At 40.1% G+C, this 25,967-nt stretch overlaps 1 protein-coding gene across 1 annotated transcript in view; it reads left to right on the top strand.

Annotated features, from left to right (window-relative positions):
• Positions 1-25,967, top strand: part of relt (RELT TNF receptor) — a 59,392-nt gene that overhangs the window by 6,965 nt on the left and 26,460 nt on the right. Inside the window, exons 2-3 of the mRNA XM_034169403.1 lie at positions 23,792-23,866; positions 24,324-24,416. Of these exons, the coding sequence (XP_034025294.1) occupies positions 23,825-23,866; positions 24,324-24,416 (135 nt within the window). The 5' untranslated portion in view covers positions 23,792-23,824. The remainder of the gene's footprint in view (positions 1-23,791; positions 23,867-24,323; positions 24,417-25,967) is intronic.

Raw genomic sequence — 25,967 nt, 5'->3', positions numbered from 1 at the left:
CGGTGTTGGACCATCACACCATGGTAATGTAAGTTGTGGTCAGATTAATAAGTATTCCAGGTCTTTAGCAACATATGCTACCTTCAAGACGACATATTTTCCAAGGATGTCTATACATTTTTGAAGTAGACAAAGCAAAACCATATTCTGCACACATTGCAAAGGCATGTGTGTGTGGCAGAAGAGGGTAGGGGTACTGGACTGGTCTGCCTGCAGTCCTGACCTGTCCCCAACAGAGAATGTATGGGGAATAATCTTGAAACAAAAAAATCCAACAACGGCAACACTGTAATTGTGTAAAAACACCTTAAGACGTGTTTGCAGGAAGAATGGGACAAAATAACACCTGAAACCCTTCATCGGTTGACATCCTTAATGTCAAAATGTCTTTTAAGCAACATTAAAAATTGTTTTGGCATCCCAACTTTCTGGAGGAAGTCTTGCAGGCCTAAAATGTGTGAATGGATGTAGATTAACAAATGAAATCAAGCTGACGAATAAAACATGAAATAGCTTGGGTTAATACTGTCTGCAAAGAAATTAAAGTTAAAGTAAATGTTAGGGATGGGTATCGAGAACCTTTTTTTTTTTTTTGAGAAACTCTATGAAATGAATCGATCCACTGACATCAATAGCCTTTTTACTTAGTGATTCCCTTATTGGTTTTCCAGAGCAGCCGTTGTTTTTGGGTGTTTGTCAGGAAAATGATCATTTCTCTACATTGATTACAGACCCTGCAGCTGGTCTGTAATCAACCGCTTCTGTAACGGCTCCGCTTGGAAGCTTGAACCAACGAAGCAGTGCTCCGACCTGCTGCTTCGTTGGTTCTTTGCTTTGCCGCTTTTCAGAAGCGGCAAGTCCTCTTCTTAACCCCTCTCAAAGCTATTAAAATATGCCAATCGTGAGTCACTTTTGTGCTGATTAAAGTCACTAACTGGGACTCTTGTCTTGTTGCGGGCAAGAAACAAGAATTGTCCTCTGTTCCGTTCGCACAGCTCCAAACGCTGCGCCGCTCTCTACCAAGTCACGTTAGAGTCTGAGCTGAATTAATAACTTCAAGGTGAATTGCCATTTTAAACCAATTGGCACCTCCATATGCTGTAATACAAACAATAAACTGCAGCTGACCAAAACATTTTTTTCCTCCCAAAATGCAACATGTTCTTTATGAATTACATTGATGCTGACGTGCAGCGCAGCCGGCTGAGCTCAGCTGAAATTGATGCCGTTAATATCTGAAAGGAATTGCTTTTGACAAAAACTAAAGCTTTTATTTATTTCTGCTTATGTCCAGACATCAAGGATCCAGTGACCAATTTCAAATTTATTTACTTTAAGACTCAATAAAATGCTGTTGACAGAAACCTGTAAAGCCTACTTTTAGTACACAGAAAATTCACAAGAAGTATCGATACCTCGCTCGCTGGCTACACCGATATCTTCACTCTCAGACTGCAGGCTTACTTGTAGTTCCTAGGGTTTGTAAGAGCAGAATGGGAGGCAGAGCCTTCAGCTTTCAGGCTCCTCTCCTGTGGAACCAGCTCCCAATTCGGATTAGGGAGACAGACACCCTCTCTACTTTTAAGATTAGGCTTAAAACTTTCCTTTTTGCTAAAGCTTATAGTTAGGGCTGGATCAGGTGACCCTGAACCATCCCTTAGTTATGCTGCTATAGACTTAGACTGCTGGGGGGTTCCCATGATGCACTGAGTGTTTCTTTTTATTCACCTCTTTTTGCTCTGTATGCACCACTCTGCATTTAATCATTAGTGATTGATCTCTGCTCTCCTCCACAGCATGTCTTTTTCCTGATTCTCTCCCCTCAGCCCCAACCAGTCCCAGCAGAAGACTGCCCCTCCCTGAGCCTGGTTCTGCTGGAGGTTTCTTCCTGTTAAAAGGGAGTTTTTCCTTCCTACTGTCACCAAGTGCTTGCTCATAGGGGGTCGTTTTGACCGTTGGGGTTTTTCTGTAATTATTGTATGGCTTTTGCCTTACAATATAAAGTGCCTTGGGGCAACTGTGTGTTGTGATTTGGTGCTATATAAATAAAATTGATTTGATAAGGGAATCAATAAGGAATCGGATCGATAATGGCATCTATATCGATAAAATCTTATCAATACCCATCCCTAGTAAATGTAAAGAATCACTCCTTCTCTTAAATTTGCATTTTGCATACCATGCCAAATATTTTTTTTAATTTGGGGTTGTAGTTTTAAATTGCACTGTTGGGACAGTGGGACATGTCTGTGCTCATTCAGGCATGAAGATGCCAACTCTGCTTTTTGTTTGCACGGTCTTGGTCATGTTGCAGCTGCTGTTCCTTGCAAACTAGTATAAAAATGTTCTATTATCAGTGCAGAGAAGTGTAAATTTGTTGCAACATTATCTCCAATGTAGCCAATTGCCATGCTGTTTTAGAAATTGTACTGTTGTCAGTTGCATCTTACAGACGAGTCATCGAGACGATTGTAGTGCCTCACTAATATTATGACTTCCCTTGATGTCATTATGTAATGTCATGGATGTTTGAGATCTTGCAGAATTCTGTGCAGAAAACCGTGTCTTATGTAGTTACTGAAATATGAATAATCTATTTTTGACAATGTCTTATGATTGACCCATGCCCTTGTGAAATTAATGTGACCCGTGTTACCAGAGAATGAGCCTCTTAATTTCTCTTTGCACTTTGACGATGTCGCCACAGACAAACATTGGCAGTACCGCTGCTTCTTTTCACTTTGCAGTGACGCCAATGAGAATTTGGTGATGCTGTAAACACTGAACACACTGGTTGGGAAGTGACATGAATAGCTGTGAATTGTCATGTGTCAATTCATGATTAGCTCTTATAGTCTGTAGATCTGCTGAGTTATGACTGAAAAATGATGTTATTCCTCAAATATGACCTTGACCTTTGAAACCAGAAACGGTAAGTAACCATGTTTTTAATGTCGATGTCAGCTGTCAAGTGTGGGAGGAACGCACTAAATAACCTCTGTGAGGCTTTTGATAATTAAACACTTATTTTTGATGACTATAACAATTTAAGTCTATCTCAGGAGCGATTGTGACGTGCTTCTGGCCTGCCACAAAATCCACATCAGTGTTTTTCTATCAACTTTTAAGTTTGATTCATTGTGTAATTATAATGGCAACATGTAATGTTTTTGAATTGCAGAGCACACAGATGATTATTTTGATGGATTGTGGAACATCTAGTGTGCTTTTGTGTAGCTGTAAATGTGTCACAATGTAACACTTCAGCCAGCGCATTATTGGCTCAAATGATGTCATCTAACCCTGACATCTGTAATTTTAGGACTCTGACATGCGCGTGCATAATTAGGCGGGTGAAATTATCCTCAGCCAAATTTAACTGTTCCACCCAAACATGCACTGGGTGCAGCTCTGATGTGACACAAGAAGTCAGAAGATCATTTTGATTTTATGAGTATGTTTCACCAGTTGGTTTATTAATATAATTCCTCAAACCTCCATCATCTGATTTTCATTCAAGTTTGGTCTTGTGGGTGGGTGATATGATTTTTTTTTTTCCTCATATTGATTAATATCAGTATTTATCATGACATATATAAATGAATAATGCCGCCAGTTTGAACTAAATTTTCACTCACACACACACACACACATCTTCAACTGCTTACTCCAATTAAGGGTCGCGGGGGGCGTTAGCCTATCCCAGCAGTCACAGAGCGCGAGGCGGGGTACACACAGGACAGGATGCCAGTCTGTCACAGGGCCACAAACACATTCACTCCCACATGCATACCTACGGACAGTTTAAAGATTCAATTCTAACCCGCATGTCTTTGGATGTGGAAGGAAACCGGAGCACCCAGAAGAAACCCACGCAAACACGTGGAGAACATGTAAACTCCACACAGAAAGGCCACAGGCTGGAATTGAACCCATGACCTTCCCACTGTGAGGCAACATTGCTAACCACTAATCCACAGTGCTGCCCGGAACTAAATTCATTAGTTAAATATTCGTCTTTTACTGGATTTGTTTTTTGGTTTTGGTTTTTTGTAATCATTGCATTTTTCACCTTTAACTCGCTGTACAGCACAGTTTACACTGCAGACACTTGCAACTTCACATATAGCAGCCCTAGCAAGATACCTTTCAGCACATAAAAGGATAAAGCTGAAGGTCAAAGGTCAAGGTCACAGCAAGGTCAAATACTAAATTCAACAAAACAACTTTCCTGGTCGCAGTTTTTGAAATTTTGCCTCCAAATTTTCATGGACATAGTGATTGGCCTTGCCCATAAGCCATTACCTGGGATAAGCAATTGACCTTGACCTTCGGGGTTTCGCTTGACGTCACTGGTCACCTAAATTAGGTCAAACTTCAGATTACAGTAAAATGTCATGTAATACCGGTACATCAAATTAAAGGGTTTGATCAGGGAACCCAGAATATAGCAAAGGTTTTAAGGTAATGTAATTGGATGATGTCATCATGAAAAAAAAAATCCAAAATGTTGTCTTTTAAGGGTTTCCTTTAACTCGCTGTGCAGCACACAGTTTACATTGCAGACTCTTTCAACTTCACATATAGCAGCCCTAGCAAGGTACCTTTCAGCACGCAAAAGGATCAAGCTCAAGGCCAAAGGTCAAGATCACAGGAAGGTCAAACACTAAATTCAGTGAATCAACTCTTAGTTTCAAGAGTGGGTGTCTGCATTCTGAAATCAACTATTATATACCTTGAAATATTATCAGAATGTAGGGCGCACTTAGCAGTATTTGCCAGCGGGAGATATTCTGCTCATCAGCTAAAAATTGTATCGAGCGACTTGCGATTTTTATTAGTATTATTTCTCTTTCTTTTATTGAACCGGGGCAAATGCATTAAGCATTGTTTGAAATTTATAAACAGATGTCATGCATGCAGGTTTTTAGCCATGGTTAATTCCACATTACATGGAGAACTATGGCAGGAGTGGGGCTTGAACCAAGAATCTTCCATACTGAAACCAAGCGCACAAACCACTTGGCCACCACCTCTGCCAAAAAAAGAGAAACAAACAAAACTGAATTAAAGAACGGAACGAAATAGTGATACCTAACTCAAATCCAATACATTTGGAAATACTCGCGACTCGGTCATTGTTCTGGAGTCTGCATGAAAAGGTACAGTGGGGAAAATAAGTATTTGATCCCCTGTCAGTTTTGCAGGTTTTCCCACCTACAAAGAATGGAGAGGTCTGTAATTTTTATTGTAGGTACACTTCAACTGTGAGAGACAGAATCTTAAAAAAAATAAAAAATCCAGAAAATCACATTGTATGGTTTTTAAATAATCAATTTGCATTTTATTGCATAAAATAAGTATTTGAACACCTACCAACCAGCAAGAATTCTGGCTCTCACAGACCTGTTAATTTTTCTTTAAGAAGCCCTCTTATTCTGCACTCTTTACCTGTATTAATTGCACCTGTTTGAACTTGTTACCTGTATAAAAGACACCTGCTCACACATTCAATCAATCACATTCCAACCTGTCCACCATAGCCAAGACCAAAGAGCTGTCTAAGGACACCAGGGACAAAACTGTAGACCTGCACGAGGCTGGGATGGACGACAGGACAACAGGCAAGCAGCTTGGTAGGAGACAACAACTGTTATGATTATTTATTAGAAAGTGGAAGAAACACAAGATGACTGTCAATCTCCCTCGGTCTGGGATTCCATGCAAGATCTCACTTTGTGGGGTAAGGATGATTCTGAGAAAGCTCAAAACTACACAGGAGGACCTGGTTGATGACCTGAAGAGAGCTGGGACCACAGTCACAATGATTACATTAGTAACACATGATGCTGTCATGGTTTAAAATCCTGCAGGGTAGCAAGGCCCCCCTGCTCAAGCCAGCACATGTCCAGGCCCATTTCATGTTCACCAGTGACCATCTGGATGATCCAGAGGAGGCATGGGAAAAGGTCATGTGGTCAGATGAGACCAGAATAGAGCTTTTTGGAATCAACTCCACTTACCATGTTTAGAGGATGAGGACAACCCCAAGAAAACCATCCCAACCGTGAAGCATGGGGGTGGAAACATCATACTCTGGGGGTGCTCTTCTGCAAAGGGGACAGGACGACTGCACCGTATTGAAGGGAGGGTGGATGGGGTCATGTATTGCGAGGTTTTGGCAAACAACCTCCTTCCCTTGAGTAAGTAAGAGCATTGAAGATGGGGCATGGCTGGGTCTTCCAGCATGACAGTGACCCCAAACACACAGCCAAGGCAACTAAGGAGGGGCTCTGTAAGAAGCATTTCAAGGTCCTGGAGTGGCTTGGCCAGTCTCCAGACCTCAACTCAATAGAAAATCTTTGGAGGGAGCTGAAACTCCAAACCTGAAAGATTTGGAGAAGATCTGTATAGAGGAGTGGACCAAAATCCCTGCTGCAGTGTGTGAAAACTTGGTCAAGAACTACAGCAAACGTCTGACTGAAATGTTTCTGTACCAATTGTTAAGCTCTGTTTTTCTACGTGGTAAGTTGCTTATTTTATGCAATAAAATGCAAATTAATTATTTAAAATTATTCTGTCTCTCACAGTTGAAGTGAACCTACGATAAAAATTACAGACCTCTCCATTCTTTGTAGGCGCGAAAACCTGCAAAACTGACGGGATCAAATACTTATTTTCCCCACTGTAGATGTCACATGCTGTGCTGCTGACCTCTGAACACTGACACCTACTGGATGATACAGGAATATGCCTCCATATCAAATTATGAGTTTATTTTACAATAGGTTTGCAGCCCAGTGCATGATTTAATGAAGACAACACACAGAGGATTAAATCCAGGAAATTCAGTGGATAATGAACAGAACAACCATGATGGTTCACCCAGGAGGATTCACTTTAAATTTGAAGGTTAGTCAGACAAGCTCTTGTTTAATATTTAAGGCTTCACAGTTGAAAAATGAGGTTAAAAAATTGAGATTGTCCAACATGAGTGATTGTCCACAAATCCTATTTTATCTGGATAGGGATCCAAGCCTGGGGAATTGTTAAGCCTTAGTCAAAGTATACCTTTCATGCAGGGTTTGGCAACCATAAACCATGATGTGCTCGTATCAGTCTGCAGGATATAAAGGTGATCTCTGTGTCACAATCCCTGCTCCAGTGAGTGCTACTTAACATGTTTTTGCAGATATTAACCTTAAATATACAGTCTGTAATTTAACATACCTGTAAGAACACAGTCTTTACACGTTCCCATAACAGAGAATTAATGGAAAATGTAAATTACAACAAAATCTGTATTAAACATTATTATATCTTGGGCATGTCAAACAAGACTACTGTTGTAAAGGTTCTAAAAAGATATTTAGACTCATCCAAAAATAAGTACAAGTGCTGTATATTAAGGTGGGACATTGGCTTCTTAGTAGGTCGTGAAACATTTCAGCATTTGAATCACAAAGAGGAACTGATGGAAGGATCTATAGCAGAGAAATAAACAAAAATAACAGGAAGCATGGAACAAAGAGTGAGGAAGTGCATGACCGAGTAGATGACAATAAGCTGTTTTGTGCTTGAAGTCAAGTGGAAGTGACTGTAAGGAGCTGAGTCAGCACGTGATCAGATTGAGTTGATACTGAACTACAAGGCGTTAAAATGTGCATCGGAATTAGAGATGATCAGGTCCATCTTTTCTGGACAGTTGCACTTGAAAAAGACACAGATACACTCTCTGTTATCCGGCTGTCCAACCTTCTGGCCAGAGTAGTTGGAATTGCTGCCAGACGGTCTTCCATCCTCGTGTGGCAGCTTCGTGGGCTGGTTTTATAGTGTCAGCCAAGAAAGTCTGTGTCAAAGAAATTCCCTCTGTGCTGACCGCAGACCCTGAGCCAAGCTAACTCAGCACAACAGGCACGCACACTCACAAAGGACTGGATCGTCACATAGGAACCAAGACTGAAACATGCAAACATATTGACGTGAGGATTGGTTACAGTTTTGCATGAGAAAAGAGATCAAATCAAGGCTCGACCATCTCATCTGCCTTCTGGCAAACTGTAGTAAATGAAGTTTGAGACATATTCAGTGATTTGGAAATGTTTATGCCTCTATCTCCTGACTTGACAAAAGAAAACTGGCTGTAAAGGTGATGATTTCTAGTTTTAAAAAATCCTTATTTAGTTTTTCCAGTTACGTATGGGGAGAGGTGGGAGTAAGTCAATGTCAAGTTATTCTCAAGTCATCAATCTGCAAGTCTCAAGTCAGTTGTCAAACACTTGGTGGTCATTATGACTTGAGAGTGACTTGATGATGACTTACTCCCACCTCTGCTTATGGGCTATGAAAATAGTGGGAATATTTTTTAAATAATAATAATAAATTTTCTTTGTAATGCACTTTACATTTGACACCAAATCCCAAAGTGCTACAGTATAGAACAGAAGAACACAGAAGACTATAAATCAATGTAAAAGCAATAAAACAGTAACAATAAAATCAAAATAAGAACGATAAAACAGCAGCAATTTAGCTAAAGGCCAGAGTAAAAAGGTAGGTTTTGAGTCCTTTTTTCAAAGCATCCACGATCTGTGGAGCCCTGAGGTGGTCTGGGAGGGCGTTCCATAGAATGGAATTACAGCCATTTATGGCTGTAATTCCAAATTGATTCATGCTGTATTTTTGTTAAACCCCATGAATTAAGCAGTCTACACTACAAGAGCATCTTGATTACCTTCAACTGTGTTGTGGTGGTGTACAGACCCAAAATTACAGAAAGGGTCACTGTCCAAATAGTTATGAACCTGACTTTAAAGCCTTGCACAGATGTGAAAGGATCCACTATTAGTGTAGTTCAGGAATGGGATGTGTGTGGTTTATGTGGCGAAGTGTTTGTGATCTAGAATGTGTCTCTAGGTTAGGGTGCCAGCCTGTGGACAAAAAACAAGGTTGGGGTGAAAACTGATGAGTGTCCTGTTTAATGACTACTCTGGCATCAATAAAAACACTGATTTATTCATGGGATGTTGCCACACATCACTGCATTCCCCACACCATGGAACTACTCCAGATCCTGTATAGTAACCACCCAGGCAGACTACCAACCCATCCCTACTTCTCGAAAGTAGCTATCTACTGCAACCAGATAAAATGTGGGCGTCCTCTTGGCCTTCTTTACTCACTGTGGTCTTAAACACTGAGGCACCTGTGTTGAATCATGCACAAAGAAACGTGCCACATGGCTCCTCATCTGAGTCTCCCCAAGTAACTACTTGTTTCACACACAGTCATTCTAGCGGTACCAAAGGATTCTTCAAGGAGATGTAGCATCAAAGACATTTGGTCATCATCTTAGGTCACTGGCTAGCATCCAAGTCTCCCATCCATACAGTAATACAGGAAACAGCAGGACCCAAAAGACATGGAAGTTTTGTTCTTCTGCAGAAATATCAACATCGCCAAATACTTTTGCCCGGCGATCTCATGATTTTGTCAGTTCTCGCCATGCGCCTCTCGATCTCAAAGGCAGAGGACCCAGAGACACTGCTGAGGTAAGTGAATGTCTCTATAAGTTCAACACTTTCACCATATGTAGATACACTTCTGGTGGCCGAGTCCAAAAAGTCATCGAAAGCCTGGATCTTAGTCTTGATCCAGGACAATTGCAAATCAAGACACTCCAATCACTGGATTCTACATATGTGTTTATGGTTGTTTAGCTAAAAAAAAATGCTGTCACCAGTGTGGTTGCTCGGGGGGGTGGTGCAAAGTTTAATCTAACCTATGTGTAGTGCCTTGAATTGAATTGTTGTAGCGGATAGCGCTCTACTGTTGTAGTGTCCCAACAAGGAGGCTGTTGGTTCAAGGCCCAACATGCTCCTTGCACCTCTGGGGTCGTGTCAGGAAGGGGATCCAGCATAACACGTGCTAAATCCACAGGTAACTCCATACCAAATGTGCGTAAAATAGGAGCCAAAAGAAATAAGCATAAACGTCCCACTTTGATAACGCCTCTGTCTGTATGGTTTAGAAATTTAGGGTATCTGTGTAAAGTCAGACGGTGTTTCCTTGTTGTGTTGGACGATCCGCAGCTGTTGCCATGGATCACTCTCTTTGTGTGGCAAAGGTTTAGACCAGGGGTAGGCAACCTGTTCCAGAAAGAGCCATGAGGGTGCAGGTTTTCTTTGCAGCCACTGACTCCACCAGGTGATTTTACTGATTAATATCACTTTGAGCAGATGGAATCAGTTAATCAGTGAAATCACCTGGTGGAGTCAGTGGCTGCAAAGAAAACCTGCACCCTCATGGCTCTTTCTGGAACAGGTTGCCTACCCCTGGTTTAGACACAACTTAAGCACCCTTCTGCACCTGAGTGTTGTTTATTCTGTGGCGCTGACGGTGTGGCGTACTGAAGTCTGACAGACGTGGCACAGGTGAGACACAGGAGAGGCCTGGCAGGTTACTGATGGTGTTCAGTTCCACTGGAAAATATGACTTCAGCGCCAACCCAAGGACGCGAGAAAGTATGTCAGAAGGTACGTTGACACAGCGAAATGCCTCTGCAGACAAATGCAAAGGAGGTGACACCTGCTAAGTGATCAGACGGGCCTTCTGTAATGAGACATTGTCTCAGAAGTAACGTCAAACGTTTTGGCGTAAATCCGCCAAATAATGGGCACCTCCATTAAGTCAAACAGAGGGTATGGTTGTCCATCTCACGTCGTTCTCATACACATGCACATTATCTCTTGGTCCACGAACAATGGAGTGTAATTACTTTAAACCTTCTTTTGCCTGCTCAGTTCTTTTCTGTTGTATTTTACTCTGACCATAACATAATTTTCATCTGCATCACAATGAGGTGTTTCCAAAGACTGTACATGTCATATGGTTCAGGGGCTTAATAAGTCGCCATGTGAATGGCTGACTGTCTTTTGACGGAATTGCAAACTAAGCCTTGAACCTTTTGTTCATGTGCATTTGTCAAAGTGTCGGATCATCTATTTTTGATGCACCAAAGGACCAATTAGTGTGTCTGGGTAAGGATCAAGTCAGTCTACAAAACTCTTTATAACATATGAAACAACAATGAAAGCATTTCTCGGTTTTCTTCGTTTTTACCCAAACAAGGGAAAATCAATGCAAGAAAGCCAAATATAATAACTAAAAACAATTGAAATTTACATATAAGCTGAAAAAAATTCTGCCACAATATACGAGGGTAGGCTGAAAAGTTCTAAGGCTCACTATAATGCAGTTAATGCATTACTCCTTCATGGGAAGCCTTAGAACTTTTCAGCCTACCCTCGTACAGTGAATGTTTAAATTGCATGAATATAAAGTTCTGTTAGGTCTGTGCATTGTTGATGTAAAATCACGCAAAAGTTATATGAGCATACGTCAGTCAGTAGAGCATGTTCTTCACTAATTGCACGGTTGATGAGTTTGAGTCCAGATTCTGGCTGAGTGTCAGAACGTCCCTGAGAAAGATACTGAACCCCCTAAAACACTGCTCAACCTTGGAGCAACACAATACACCTGTGGGGGACAAAGATGTAGAAGAAGAAAAAACTCTATAAACCCATGTAATGTTGCTGATACATAAGAATATGACGTGTGCACCTCTAAAACAAAATGGGTTTACTGTATACTCATCAAAAAAAAAAAAAAAAAAGAGAAAGAAATCTGCATTAGGCAGAGCTGTGGTTACTAAACAGCTGATTAAACATAAATCTGCCACAGACACAATGTAAAAGATGAATGGAATATACTGTTAAAGTTTTTATTTTCACTAAGTTGATAATTTAGTTGTTTTACAGTAGTCTCCCATTGATGATTCCTTACTGTCTATGTAAAAAATACTGTAGTAAGCGATTGTAAAAGTAGCATTGTAGAGCATTGTGAGTAATTGAGAAATTTTTGAACATGTTCTTTAGCAATTTGTGACATCAGTATACATTGTGATCCAAAACAGTTAATAGTCAGATGTAATTTCTGCTGAGCGGGAGGAAACTTGGTGTGAAAGCAGGTGACAGTGGACATCCGGGTATATTATACATCCTCCTTCTGATTCTACTCTGAAAAATAAATCCCATGAAAAGCTTGTGGCACTCTTCAGTAGAAGACAGTTTTGACTTGTAAACAGATTCATTATAGATTTGAGGTTGCCTAAAGTGTGGGAATAATGGGGGAGTACTATGAAATGGGATTAAATAAATAATAGTAATGCTAGGTGTATTATGTTATAAAAAATTTAATCTTGTTTTTCTGCCCTCTATCAGTCAGCTATCTTAACTAAACCCTGGTTTCACCCGACTATACTACAAAATTTGCTTTTGGGTTTGAATTTGATTGTTTGATAGGACAGAGGCAAACTCTCTTTCTTTCTTTCTTTCTTTCTTTCTTTCTTTCTTTCTACCTATCCACCCACTTCAACCATTTTAGGTGCTACAGGGAGAAAGAGTTGGCAGTCAGCAGCAAGCTTGATTGGCTGGTGAGGCAGGACGCTGTATAAGGACACCTTTGAGCCATTTGTTTCTCAGTCTGGTACTTGCTTAGTTGCTTTGAACCCTCACATTCCCATGTTGTAGGGTTTGTTGGATAGTTGTTGAGTTGATATCTGGGCTATGTATCTAAGCCATCTGGTTCTCTGCTGATGGATGTAATGGTGGATTACTACTGCTTCCACTATTTCTCTGATTGTGGTCTTCTGGATCTTGACATGTCTGGTCTTGTTAAGTGGCTCTTCTAGGCGTCTCATCTCACAAGTAGCCACCTTGTGTTCAAGGGACTTGGTCAGGGTCTGTGTTTAGCAATGGTAGGTCAAGGTGATAGTGAAGATAGTTTGTGAGTTTGGCTTTCTTATCCATGGGAATATTTGGATATTTTATGAGAAGGGCAACTATACCAAACTGCGACTTTGACTTTCTGGTCTCTGGTGTCTCTCATTCGCTGATGTTATCTAGGCTTCTGTCTTCTGTAGGAATAATGTTGAGGTACTTAAATTCTTTCACTTGTTTCAGCCTACTATTGTTGATGCTATTTTCATATCATAGCTTGCACAAGTGGTGTCTGTCTTTTGTTCATGTGCTCTTGCAGCTGTCCTTCGTCTTCACTGGTAACTCTCTTTTCATGTGAAAACAAGTCCATTGAGAGATTCTGGGTCAGAATTTTCCTGTTTTGTTCTCATTTCTACATAAATGATAACAAGAAACAGGGACAGAACTCACCCTTGTGTCACTCCAGATGAAGCAGTTGATAATTTCCTGTGGTTTGGGAACTGCATGCATGTGATATTTGTACAAGGCTCTGATGTTGCCCAAGTTCTGACCCCTTATCCTTGTCCTTGTTGTGGGAGATGGAAACACTTCAGCTGGCCAGTGGGGTTCTGTTGAAGCTACAAATGACCTAGCAACCCGTTCGTGTTCCCTCAACCGCTTGAGTCAAAAAAGAAAGGAAATCCGCTTACAGTAGACTGAAAACAAGATTGCAACAGTCTTCTGTACTGTATGTTGGGTTAAAAGATGCTGTAAATATAAAATTTACAGGCAGATGCCACTTCAGACCAGAATCTCACTCAGCCAAGGTAGTTGCCAAAGCACTCTTGCACCAATGTTTTTTTTTTTTTGTTGTTGTGGGGGGGGGGGGGGGGGGGGGTCTCAGTGCAGCCGAAAGTGCAAATTATACAACGACAGAGTCCTCATCTAATTATTTAGCTAATGTTTACATTACATACCTTACATAGTTAGCTCATGTTAGGTCAGACAAATGCTAGCTAACGTTAGTTAGCTTATTTTTACATTATTTATTATATATATATATATATATATATATATATATATATATATATATATACCTACCTAACATTAGTTAGCTAATGTTTGCATATACCCAAGATTATGTAAGTAATGTTAGGTCAGGCAGATGTGAGCCAACATTAGTTAGGTAAATTGTAACGTAAGGCAAGAGTGTCAATTGTGTCGGTAGCATGGCTCAATCAGAGGGTCACCCCTTTGAGTCTGGTCTGCTTGAGGTTTCTTCCTCAAATCATTAGAGGGAGTTTTTCCTTACCACTGTCGCCTATGTGCTTGCTCTGGGGGTTGGTAAGGTTAGACCTTACTTGTGTGAAGCGCCTTGAGGCAACTTTGTTGTGATTTGGCACTATATAAATGAAATAAATTGTAAATTCAAGAGTAGCAAAGTAGCTAATGTTACCATTCCTCTGCAGTCACGTGACATAAGTATTAAAGAAGCTCTTTAGCGCCTTACATTAATATAATGCAGTATCCTTTGGCTTAAACGAGCAATGACAGGATTGAGGCAGACGGTCAAGACATTCATCTGTTGTTAAGAAATGGTACGGTCCACTTTTGGGGTTTCTGAAATAGGATTGCAAGATTCTTTTTTTGCCTCTTTTGGGGGTCCAAGTCAGAATTGGGGTGGGACTTGGAGTACCATCTCTAGTTTGAACCATGGTTCCGCCAGTGACTCAGCCATTATTTGCTTTATTCTTTGTTTTTGTAGTGAGAATTTCCCGAGGAGCAGTGTTACACTAATACTACACATATTGCTGAAATCAGGCATATCTGTAAGTAATTTAAGCAGAATGTGCTTTTAGGCTTAATGCTAAAAATACATTGTGGCATTGCAAAATAAAACCCCTTGCATCGTGTCATGTTCAAACAGAACCTTCTGCACTTGACACGAATGGGTCATCATCTGAAAACCATTAAGGTGTCTTCTGAAAACTGGTTTAGTGTTTTTTTCTGCAACTCACTCACCTCAACCATAAAGGTTTGAAGTTCCACTCATTCTTGTTTCCTCCTTTGTGGTTCCTTCTTTCCTTCAGAGCTTCATCCACTAAGACTCCTCAGCTCACCTGCAGTGTCACATCAAGGAGCCAGAAAAAGCTCTGAAGCACATTAGTCCTCACCCTGCAAACCGCCACTGTCCATGTTTTTGTTATGCCTTCACTGTTAACTGCTTTATTATTGCTATTTTTAGGCATCGTCATGAAAACAGAAAATATGACTGGTCATCTGACGTTGCTGTTTTAGCTCATTTGTATCTGTCAAACAACAACGTCAAGGATTTGGAGTAATTACTGTTTTACCCAGTGTAGCACAGCTACACTGGGTAAAACCTGTCACCTGTCTTTTGACTTTGTGTTGTTGTGTATGTCGTCCCGTGTTACTGCTTTCATTCATTCAAATAAAATGGTGAAGGCAGTTTGGGTGTTGTGTTTTTGACGTCTTTGTAGCCTGAGATGTTGTGGGAGGTGTTAAAGCACCATACTGCTCAGTGTGATGTTGGAGCTTACTATATAAAATTATTGTACACAATTTGTGAGAGAATGCGCTGGTGCTGTGCGTTGCCACATCCACCACACTACAGGCTTGTGTTGGGCCATGGATGGTAACCACCCAGGCGTCCATTCCCCCTTCTGGAAAGTAGTCATCTATTTGCTACACCCTGGTGAAACATGGTCATCCATCGCTTTGACTTTTTCCAGTTGCTGGAGTCCTTAATGCTGAAGCACCGGCATGCTACATCATGTCCAGAAAAATGCATCAAAAATGTAATAGCTGACATTTCCGAACAATACAAGTGATGCTCTTCATCTGAAAATCCCTAAGTAATCTTTCACTTGTCATTATACAGTCGGTAATGGTTTTTTACACCAGTGATTCCTGAAGTGTGGCAGTGTCCCCCTAGTGGGCTATGAAGGTACTGCAAGAAGGCTGTGAGCAGCCATCTACTAATATAAGCAACAGGTTGGTTGTCATTGGCGGTGTCCCACAGTACCCTATAGACAAGGTACTTGAAATGGAGCAATAGCTCCACCTGGTGGAGCTATTGCTATTAAAGTTAATTATGGAGTTCCACAAGGTTCTGTGCTAGGACCAATTTTATTCACTTTATACATGCTTCCCTTGGGCAGTATTATTAGACGGTATTGCTTAAATTTTCATTGTTACGCAGATGATACCCAGCTTTATCTATCCATGAAGCCAGAGGATACGCACCAATTAGCTAAACTGCAGGATTGTCTTACAGACATAAAGACATGGATGACCTCTAATTTCCTGCTTTTAAACTCAGATAAAACTGAAGTTATTGTACTTGGCCCCACAAATCTTAGAAGCATGGTGTCTAACCAGATCGTTACTCTGGATGGCATTTCCCTGATCTCTAGTAATACTGTGAGAAATCTTGGAGTTATTTTTGATCAGGATATGTCATTCAAAGCGCATATTAAACAAATATGTAGGACTGCCTTTTTGCATTTACGCAATATCTCTAAAATCAGAAAGGTCTTGTCTCAGAGTGATGCTGAAAAACTAATTCATGCATTTGTTTCCTCTAGGCTGGACTATTGTAATTCATTATTATCAGGTTGTCCTAAAAGTTCCCTAAAAAGCCTTCAGTTGGTTCAGAATGCTGCAGCTAGAGTACTGACGGGGACTAGCAGGAGAGAGCATATCTCACCCGTGTTGGCCTCCCTTCATTGGCTTCCTGTTAATGCTAGAATAGAATTTAAAATTCTTCTTCTTACTTATAAGGTTTTGAATAATCAGGTCCCATCTTATCTTAGGGACCTCGTAGTACCATATTACCCCATTAGAGCGCTTCGCTCTCAGACTGCGGGCTTACTTGTAGTTCCTAGGGTTTGTAAGAGTAGAATGGGAGGCAGAGCCTTCAGCTTTCAGGCTCCTCTCCTGTGGAACCAGCTCCCAATTCAGATCAGGGAGACAGATACCCTCTCTACTTTTAAGATTAGGCTTAAAACTTTCCTTTTCGCTAAGGCTTATAGTTAGGGCTGGATCGGGTGACCCTGGACCATCCCTTGGTTATGTTGCTTTAGACGTAGACTGTGTTTCATAATTATTGTATGGCCTTGCCTTGCAATGTGGAGCGCCTTGGGGCAACTGTTTGTTGTGATTTGGCGCTATACAAGAAAAAAGTTGATTGAAAGTTGATTGATTGGTGGACATTTACCATGTACCATGTAGCTCCTCTGAAAAAGAGAGCTTTAAATCAGAAGTGTCTGACTCCGTGGTATAACTCACAAACTCGTAGCTTAAAGCAGATAACCCGTAAGTTGGAGAGGAAATGGCGTCTCACTAATTTAGAAGATCTTCACTTAGCCTGGAAAAAGAGTCTGTTGCTCTATAAAAAAGCCCTCCGTAAAGCTAGGACATCTTTCTACTCATCACTAATTGAAGAAAATAAGAACAACCCCAGGTTTCTTTTCAGCACTGTAGCCAGGCTGACAAAGAGTCAGAGCTCTATTGAGCTGAGTATTCTATTAACTTTAACTAGTAATGACTTCATGACTTTCTTTGCTAACAAAATTTTAACTATTAGAGAAAAAATTACTCATAACCATCCCAAAGACGTATAGTTATCTTTGGCTGCTTTCAGTGATGCCGGTATTTGGTTAGACTCTTTCTCTCCGATTGTTCTGAGTTATTTTCATTAGTTACTTCATCCAAACCATCAACATGTTTATTAGACCCCATTCCTACCAGGCTGCTCAAGGAAGCCCTACCATTATTTAATGCTTCGATCTTAAATATGATCAATCTGTCTTTGTTAGTTGGCTATGTACCACAGGCTTTTAAGGTGGCAGTAATTAAACCATTACTTAAAAAGCCATCACTTGACCCAGCTATCTTAGCTAATTATAGGCCAATCTACAACCTTCCTTTTCTCTCAAAAATTCTTGAAAGGGTAGTTGTAAAACAGCTAACTGATCATCTGCAGAGGAATGGTCTATTTGAAGAGTTTCAGTCAGGTTTTAGAATTCATCATAGTACAGAAACAGCATTAGTGAAGGTTACAAATGATCTTCTTATGGCCTCGGACAGTGGACTCATCTCTGTGCTTGTTCTGTTAGACCTCAGTGCTGCTTTTGATACTGTTGACCATAAAATTTTATTACAGAGATTAGAGCATGCCATAGGTATTAAAGGCACTGCGCTGCGGTGGTTTGAATCATATTTGTCTAATAGATTACAGTTTGTTCATGTAAATGGGGAATCTTCTTCACAGACTAAAGTTAATTATGGAGTTCCACAAGGTTCTGTGCTAGGACCAATTTTATTCACTTTATACATGCTTCCCTTAGGCAGTATTATTAGACAGTATTGCTTAAATTTTCATTGTTACGCAGATGATACCCAGCTTTATCTATCCATGAAGCCAGAGGACACACACCAATTAGCTAAACTGCAGGATTGTCTTACAGACATAAAGACATGGATGACCTCTAATTTCCTGCTTTTAAACTCAGATAAAACTGAAGTTATTGTACTTGGCCCCACAAATCTTAGAAACATGGTGTCTAACCAGATCCTTACTCTGGATGGCATTACCCTGACCTCTAGTAATACTGTGAGAAATCTTGGAGTCATTTTTGATCAGGATATGTCATTCAAAGCGCATATTAAACAAATATGTAGGACTGCTTTTTTGCATTTACGCAATATCTCTAAAATCAGAAAGGTCTTGTCTCAGAGTGATGCTGAAAAACTAATTCATGCATTTATTTCCTCTAGGCTGGACTATTGTAATTCATTATTATCAGGTTGTCCTAAAAGTTCCCTAAAAAGCCTTCAGTTAATTCAAAATGCTGCAGCTAGAGTACTGACGGGGACTAGAAGGAGAGAGCATATCTCACCCATATTGGCCTCTCTTCATTGGCTTCCTGTTAATTCTAGAATAGAATTTAAAATTCTTCTTCTTACTTATAAGGTTTTGAATAATCAGGTCCCATCTTATCTTAGGGACCTCGTAGTACCATATCACCCCAATAGAGCGCTTCGCTCTCAGACTGCAGGCTTACTTGTAGTTCCTAGGGTTTGTAAGAGTAGAATGGGAGGCAGAGCCTTCAGCTTTCAGGCTCCTCTCCTGTGGAACCAGCTCCCAATTCAGATCAGGGAGACAGACACCCTCTCTACTTTTAAGATTAGGCTTAAAACTTTCCTTTTTGCTAAAGCTTATAGTTAGGGCTGGATCAGGTGACCCTGAACCATCCCTTAGTTATGCTGCTATAGACGTAGACTGCTGGGGGGTTCCCATGATGCACTGTTTCTTTCTCTTTTTGCTCTGTATGCACCACTCTGCATTTAATCATTAGTGATCGATCTCTGCTCCCCTCCACAGCATGTCTTTTTCCCGGTTCTCTCCCTCAGCCCCAACCAGTCCCAGCAGAAGACTGCCCCTCCCTGAGCCTGGTTCTGCTGGAGGTTTCTTCCTGTTAAAAGGGAGTTTTTCCTTCCCACTGTAGCCAAGTGCTTGCTCACAGGGGGTCGTTTTGACCATTGGGGTTTTACATAATTATTGTATGGCCTTGCCTTACAATATAAAGCGCCTTGGGGCAACTGTTTGTTGTGATTTGGCGCTATATAAAAAAAAATTGATTGATTGATTTGATTTACCATTAATGGCGCTACAACAGAGTTTTGCAAAGAGCTCTGTAAAAAAAATGCTTTGATTTTCAGTTTTATAATAAACTTTAATATTGGCCAAGAATATTTATGATTATTTTGTAAATGTAATCAGAACTAATAAAATTCTGTTATTTTTCATTTATCTGACCTAGTGTGACATTGTACATGGAAATAGTTCATCTTAGTCAAGTGTCAATCTAAATTATGATTAAAGGTTGGGGGGGGGGGGGGGGGGGGGGGGCAGAAGATTTTAAGTTTTAAAAGTGAGTCACAACCTTCTTCTTCTTCTTCTTACGTTTAGCTGTTTCACATAAACTGAAAAGGCGAACTTTAAAAACAAAGACAAAACAACAAATGGCTTGCCTGGATACCAGTGTGCCTTTAATATCAACTTTCTGACTCACTTTTATTTTGGTCTTTTTGAAAAAAGATGTGCATTTTCTCATTAAGGTACAGTGAAAAGTGTGGTATGAAAGGTCATAAAGCACTTAGTTGGTGTTGAGACCGTACTGTGTTCAAGTTGGATCCAAGTAGGATTCTGTATTTTATTTGTGATCTATATCCTGCTCATCCCCTTCTCCTGTCTACTTTTTACCGATTAGGGGACATTGCATCCAGCAGTTACAAGTTCTTTGGGGGACTCACAAATGTTGGCTCAGCACTTTCAAAATATTGAGCATTACATTTTACAGCATTTAAAGGGATCAAATTGCAGAAAAAAATATTTGTTAAATCTACATCTTTATTTCGGCTTCTCCCATTACACTTGACTCCATGTTACACAGAGACTGGGCAGGGGTGGTCTTGAACCGGGAACCTTCTGCTCTGGAAAAAAGTGCATTAACAGCTTGGTCAAAAAAAAGGCTGGGATTCAGGTTAAACATCATCAGAGTCCTAAAATTTTATGACTGTGCTTGAAGAAAGTGCTTTGCTATAAATACATTCACAAAGAAAATGGCTACTTTTAGATTTGATGCTTTTACAAAACATCCCACAAAGAAAGTCCGAGATTCAAATCCCATCCATGACCTAATATGGTTGTGTTACTGTAGTGCCCCACCCATGACCTAATCTGGTTGTGTTCCTGTAGTTGCAGGAGGAAGGGCATCCAGTGTGAAAATTCTGCCAGATCAGCACGCGGGTCCAAAGTGTATTAACGTTGGCATTCCTGAGTGAAAGGGAGCAGCCCAAAGAACTCCTGCATGCTCTCTGTCCCCCTCAGTCTACAAATCAGTTTGACTTTATTCCCCCCACTTCCCCAAATCACACAGCAGAAGCCTGTCATTGGTACGATGGCAACTAATCTTACCGTTTGCTTGTTTATATGAGGTACAGCGTGTCATTGGCTGGACAGAAAGGTGCCAGTATTTTTTTTTTTTTTTTTTTTTTTGGAGCTGTGATAGAACAGGGCGTGTCCTAAGGTCATCCGGGGTGTGTCTGTGGTTGTAGTGACAGTATAAGACACAGGCAGGTCTGCTGACTTTGTGTGTTCAGCTCCACAGATTTGCACACGTGTGGGTGTGTGTTTGTGTGTGTCAGACTGTGTGCTTAAGAATTCCTGAATTTAGATTTGTATGTGCTGCCAGATTTGTTGTTGCCGTTTTTAATTTCTTGACAAAGTAGCACACAAGTAGAACATTGATCCCGTGTCTTCGAGCAGCTATGGGAAATCAGGTGGTTTGAGTTCGATAACCTCCTCAGAATTTGCAGTCACGCACACAGCATCCTCTTTGAGTTGCCAGTGCAACGGTGTCAGTCATCTGCAAGTCTGGAGTAAGTATGCTGCTCGCCAGTTCCTCTTCTATCTGTTGTCCCGTTACGTCTCTTAGCCTGTCTGTCATCATCATCATCTTTTGTCTTCTTTTGTTTTTCTTTACTTTCATTGGACTAAGCGGTAGAAGATGAGTGAGTGGTCCTTATGACTTCTGTACGTTTGCTGTCTGCATGCTCATTCTATTGTTTCATCACTACAAATGCCTTTTTTGTTTGGCATTGGTCCTGAGGTTTTAGAAGATAAATCTACAAAGTTGTGGGACTTGTCAGTAGCAGTGTTTCCCAATGTGTGGGCCATGACAGGTCATTATATAAATAAAAAACACATTCAGTTTTGTAGTATAGATTAAATTTACCCCCAAATATTTGTGATTATTTTTAAAAATGTAATCCAAAGTGGGATTTAAATTGTGTGTTATCCTTCATTTATCTGGCCAAGTCAACATCGTACATATGGAAATATAATATTTCATTGTAGTCTCATGTGTCAATCAAAACTGTACTGAAAAGTTTGGGTGTTGTCCAAAAAGAGTTTCCAAAATGGGTCACAGAGTCTTAATTTTAATGGTTGGTCTGACATTTTGAAAATAAAATCATTGCTACGTGTGTGACCTGCTGAATTTTGCCGTGTTGGGGCACGGTTGACCACAAAAACAAAGCTTCTATCATGTCATGCCAGATACTCATCAAAGTTAGTTTCTTCTTTGTCTGTTCCTCGTATAAAAGTGTTGGAGACCTTTAGTTTTTGTTTTTTCTTATTTTTATGCTGTGTTTTCTTGTTGACTTTTAAGGTGTAATTGGACTGTCACTTTTTAATCGTATACCCGAGTACACCTGCTGCAAATGTACGCGTATACTATTCAGAGATCATTGGGTAAAGTCAGATTTATTCTGGATCCTCTGGTTGTCGATTGATCACCCTGCTGACAGCAGCTCTCTGTTGTATGTTCAACGTGATCAAATGTCCCAGTGAACATGCTGAGTCATCTTTGTCAGGTTGCAGTAATAATTACAAATCAAAGCCTAAGGTGATTAAAATTTTACATTAATGGTAGAAATTGTTTCTCTCACTGATATGTGACAGCAAAACGGATTTCGTAGTAAATGAAATACTTCCAGCCACTTTTTCCTTTTAGAATCAAATAGAGTGGTCTTTATTGTCATTGTATGGGGGAGGGGGGGTACATTGAAATTGGGGGTGCTCCTGCACAGCGACTCTACACCACAAAAGAAACAAGACATCTTATACACCCCAAAAAAATGTTAAATATGATATATATATATATATATATATATATATATATATATATATATATATATATAGTGTGTGTGTGTGCAATGCATATCTTTGGGAATTCTGTCTCTGGATTAAAGCTACTTTAAATATACCATCACCAAACACTTTTACGTGACACATAGATGACTGTAACGATACTTTGACGGGGTGTGACGTAGTAATACTGGAGACGACAAGCTTATTTCAAGCTATACACAACTTCAACCACACCTGTTCCTAATTCCCATCATGCATGTGATGATAAGAGTATCCCCTTTAATAAGTCTGGACATGTATTTATTGATCTGCTGCATCAAAGTTAACCAAATTTTAATCAGTTTATCCTCATTATATGCTCTTTTAATTTAGAGACTTACAAGATGAGAGCAGTTATTGTTTTTAAGTGATGGTGTTAAGAAACTGGTGGTTGTAGACTCACTCACTGCAGTTTACAAGTTAAGCCCAGGAATGTAGGTTTATAAAACATTAATTAAATTTAGATGTATTGGCTGAGCTTACTCATTTTGTCTCTAATAACCATCAATTCATAAATATATTTTTGTTTTCAATTTACTTAAAATCCATGTCTTTCAGACATTATTTTTAATCATTCAAGTTAATTTAGTTTGATAAACTTCATATTTTTGCTTTTTGGGTTCAGGTTACTTTATTTGTACCAGTAGGTAGACTTGGAGAGAGTCATGATAACATAACAGTGGAACTGTTAACAAAAAATGTTTCAATTTTCAAGTGTGGGAAATAATCCAGCAATTTTATTTTTGTACTGGGACAGGAATTGTGTTTTAGCATAAATGACTGGTTTAAAATTGTGTGTGAGTATCCGTCTAGCTAAAATACACAGAGAAAATTTCTCGTTCATTCACATGTATCCATAATAGTTACCTGATTCAGAGTAAATGTTATTTACGGCACTTCTAACTGCTCCTTACCTCACCGTCTCTGGAGTCAATCTGGATGTCAGAAAAAAATGACTCAGGTGTTTTTCGTGATTTGTACTTGCATGTTTCTGTGAATGTACATGTGAGTGAAAATGACATTTACATGACTTCTAATGTTATAATTATGTTGTGTCACGGACAAAAAAATCATTGCCTTGGAAAGGGTTTTTTCCCCTCTTATCTAATTTTTGTACATATTGTACTTAAAAATTAATTGCACTAAATATAGAAAAGGATGGTGTTGTTTTCATGTGACCTGAGTGATAATTGATTTTTAAAATCTGCAGCTGGTTTACCTGTTGTGGGATCTGTGTTGCTCTCCTCTCCAGATCATATGTTCATAGAAGAATACATTGAAGAAGATGAGGAACCACCTTTGCTGCTCAGCTCTAGTCCTTCTTATGGTAAGTTTTTGCACATGTTCATGTTTTTACCAGCGTACTGTACTGTAAAAAAAAAATTACAGTGTTCACATACTGTGCTTTACATGTAACACTTATACTATGATAGACTTACAGGGGTCGTCCACGCCATCAGTAGAAGACCTCTGCCTGTGGTGATGACGCCTGTGTGGACTTCTCATCTTCTTTATATTATTAAGTTGTTTGATTTTCTATTTTCTGTTTCTTCTGCTTTGTAAAACTTTGCAAAACCTTGTGATTGTTAGAATGACCTAGGCAGTGGGTCACTCCTTTGAGTCTGGTCTGCTTGAGGTTTCTTCCTCATTATCATCAGAGGGAGTTTTTGTTGTGATTTGGCCCAGTATAAATCAAATAAATTGAAATTAGGTGGCGTGTGTAGGTGGAGTTTGCAGCGAGAGCTGGCAAATGATGTGAATTCAACCGTATTTGTGTCCTGCAGGTGTTCAGCTGTGGACGAGTTTCAGCATTGTGGTGTCAGTCAGGGGAAGAATGCATGTGCCTGCAATGTCCTGCTGGCCAGGAGCCCTCCAAGGTGTGTGTGTGTGTGTGTGTGTGTGTGTGTGTGTGTGTGTGTGTGTGTGTGTGTGTGTGTGTGTGTGTGTGTGTGTGCGCGCGTGTGCGTGCATGAGTGTGTGTACAGTTATGTTCAAAGTAATAGCAGTGTGTTTAAAAAAAGTGAGTAAAGCTCAAAATCCTTATACTGCTCACGCCTTAACCCGAAATGGGCAGAACACATTTAAAATTAAACATTCAACCTTAATTAACACAATAGCAATACACAATAAGTGCAAAAATGTTCGTTCGCAAAGAAAAACCGCTAATTGGTGTCCATTGGTGCTGCCTTCTTCTTCCTATTCTCTTTTCATATGCGTCAATTCTTTTGTGGTTGAATTTGTTGCAAGTGTTTCGTATCACTGTTCTTTATGCGGGTCGGTCTTCAGCGTTCCATTGCCAGCCACCCAGAACTTCTCCGCATTTTAAAACACTTGCAAGTATGCTTGTAACGTAGCTTGGGATGTCCAACAGGGCGAGTCCCTTCCGTAAGGGCTTTCACTGTCCTATCATCGTCCATTCTGGTAACGTGGCCCAGCCAGCGCAGTCGATTTCTAACTAGTTTGATTTCAGTGCCCGAGATAAAACTTCTTCATTACTGATGTAATTATCCCATTTGATTTTCAAATTTCTTCTCAGATGACGCTGTTGAACAGTACGCAGCTGCCTAATTTGGTGGTAGTAAAGGGTCCAAATTTCGCACCCGTAAAGTAGTAAGGGCATCAGACACTGGTTGTAAACTTTGACTTTGGTTGACGGGGTGAGTTCGCGTGAGTCAAAAACTCTACTTTGTAATCTTCCATATGCACAAGACACAGCCTGAAATCTTGATAATTTTTTTTATCAAAATCCTTATAGTATCTTGTACTTCCATACACACAAATGCAATGGGAACGCTGTGCATTCTATTCCAAATCAAAATACAGAGAAAAAGTTTATCAAATTTGCTACTACTTTACGGAAAATGAAGAAAAAGGAATATTAGGCTGTTCAAAAAATAGCAGAGTCTGCATTATTCTTTGCAAACTCAAAGATTTACTGTATGAACTGAGAAATGCTTTAAGACTTGTGTTTCCTGTGAATCACTGAACTAATATTTATTTGTATAACTACTGTTTCTGAGAACTGATTCACATCTGTGTTGCATGGAGTCGACCAACTTCGGCACCTGTGAACAGGTATTAAAGCCCAGGATGATTAGACTACATTCAACTCCTACACAATTCCTCTGCATTGCTTGGTTTTGCCACAGAAACAGCACTTTTGATGTCATCCCACAACTTTTCTAATGGATTAAGGTCCAGGGATTGGGCTGGCCACTCCGTAACGTTAATCTTGTTAGTCTCGAACCAAGATGCTGCCCGCTTGCTGGTGTGTTTGGGGTCGTTGTCTTGTTCAAACACCCATTTCAAAGGCATTTCCTCTTCGACATAAGGCAGCATGACCTCTTCAAGTGTTTTGATGTATTCAAACTGATCCAGGATTCTAGTATGTGCTAAATAGGCCTGACAACACAGTATAAGATACATCC

This window comes from Thalassophryne amazonica, chromosome 4 (assembly GCF_902500255.1).
Source record: "Thalassophryne amazonica chromosome 4, fThaAma1.1, whole genome shotgun sequence".
Taxonomy (NCBI): domain Eukaryota; kingdom Metazoa; phylum Chordata; class Actinopteri; order Batrachoidiformes; family Batrachoididae; genus Thalassophryne; species Thalassophryne amazonica.
The sequence above is the reverse complement of the archived record's forward strand: the minus strand, read 5'-3'. Positions and strand labels throughout refer to the sequence as shown.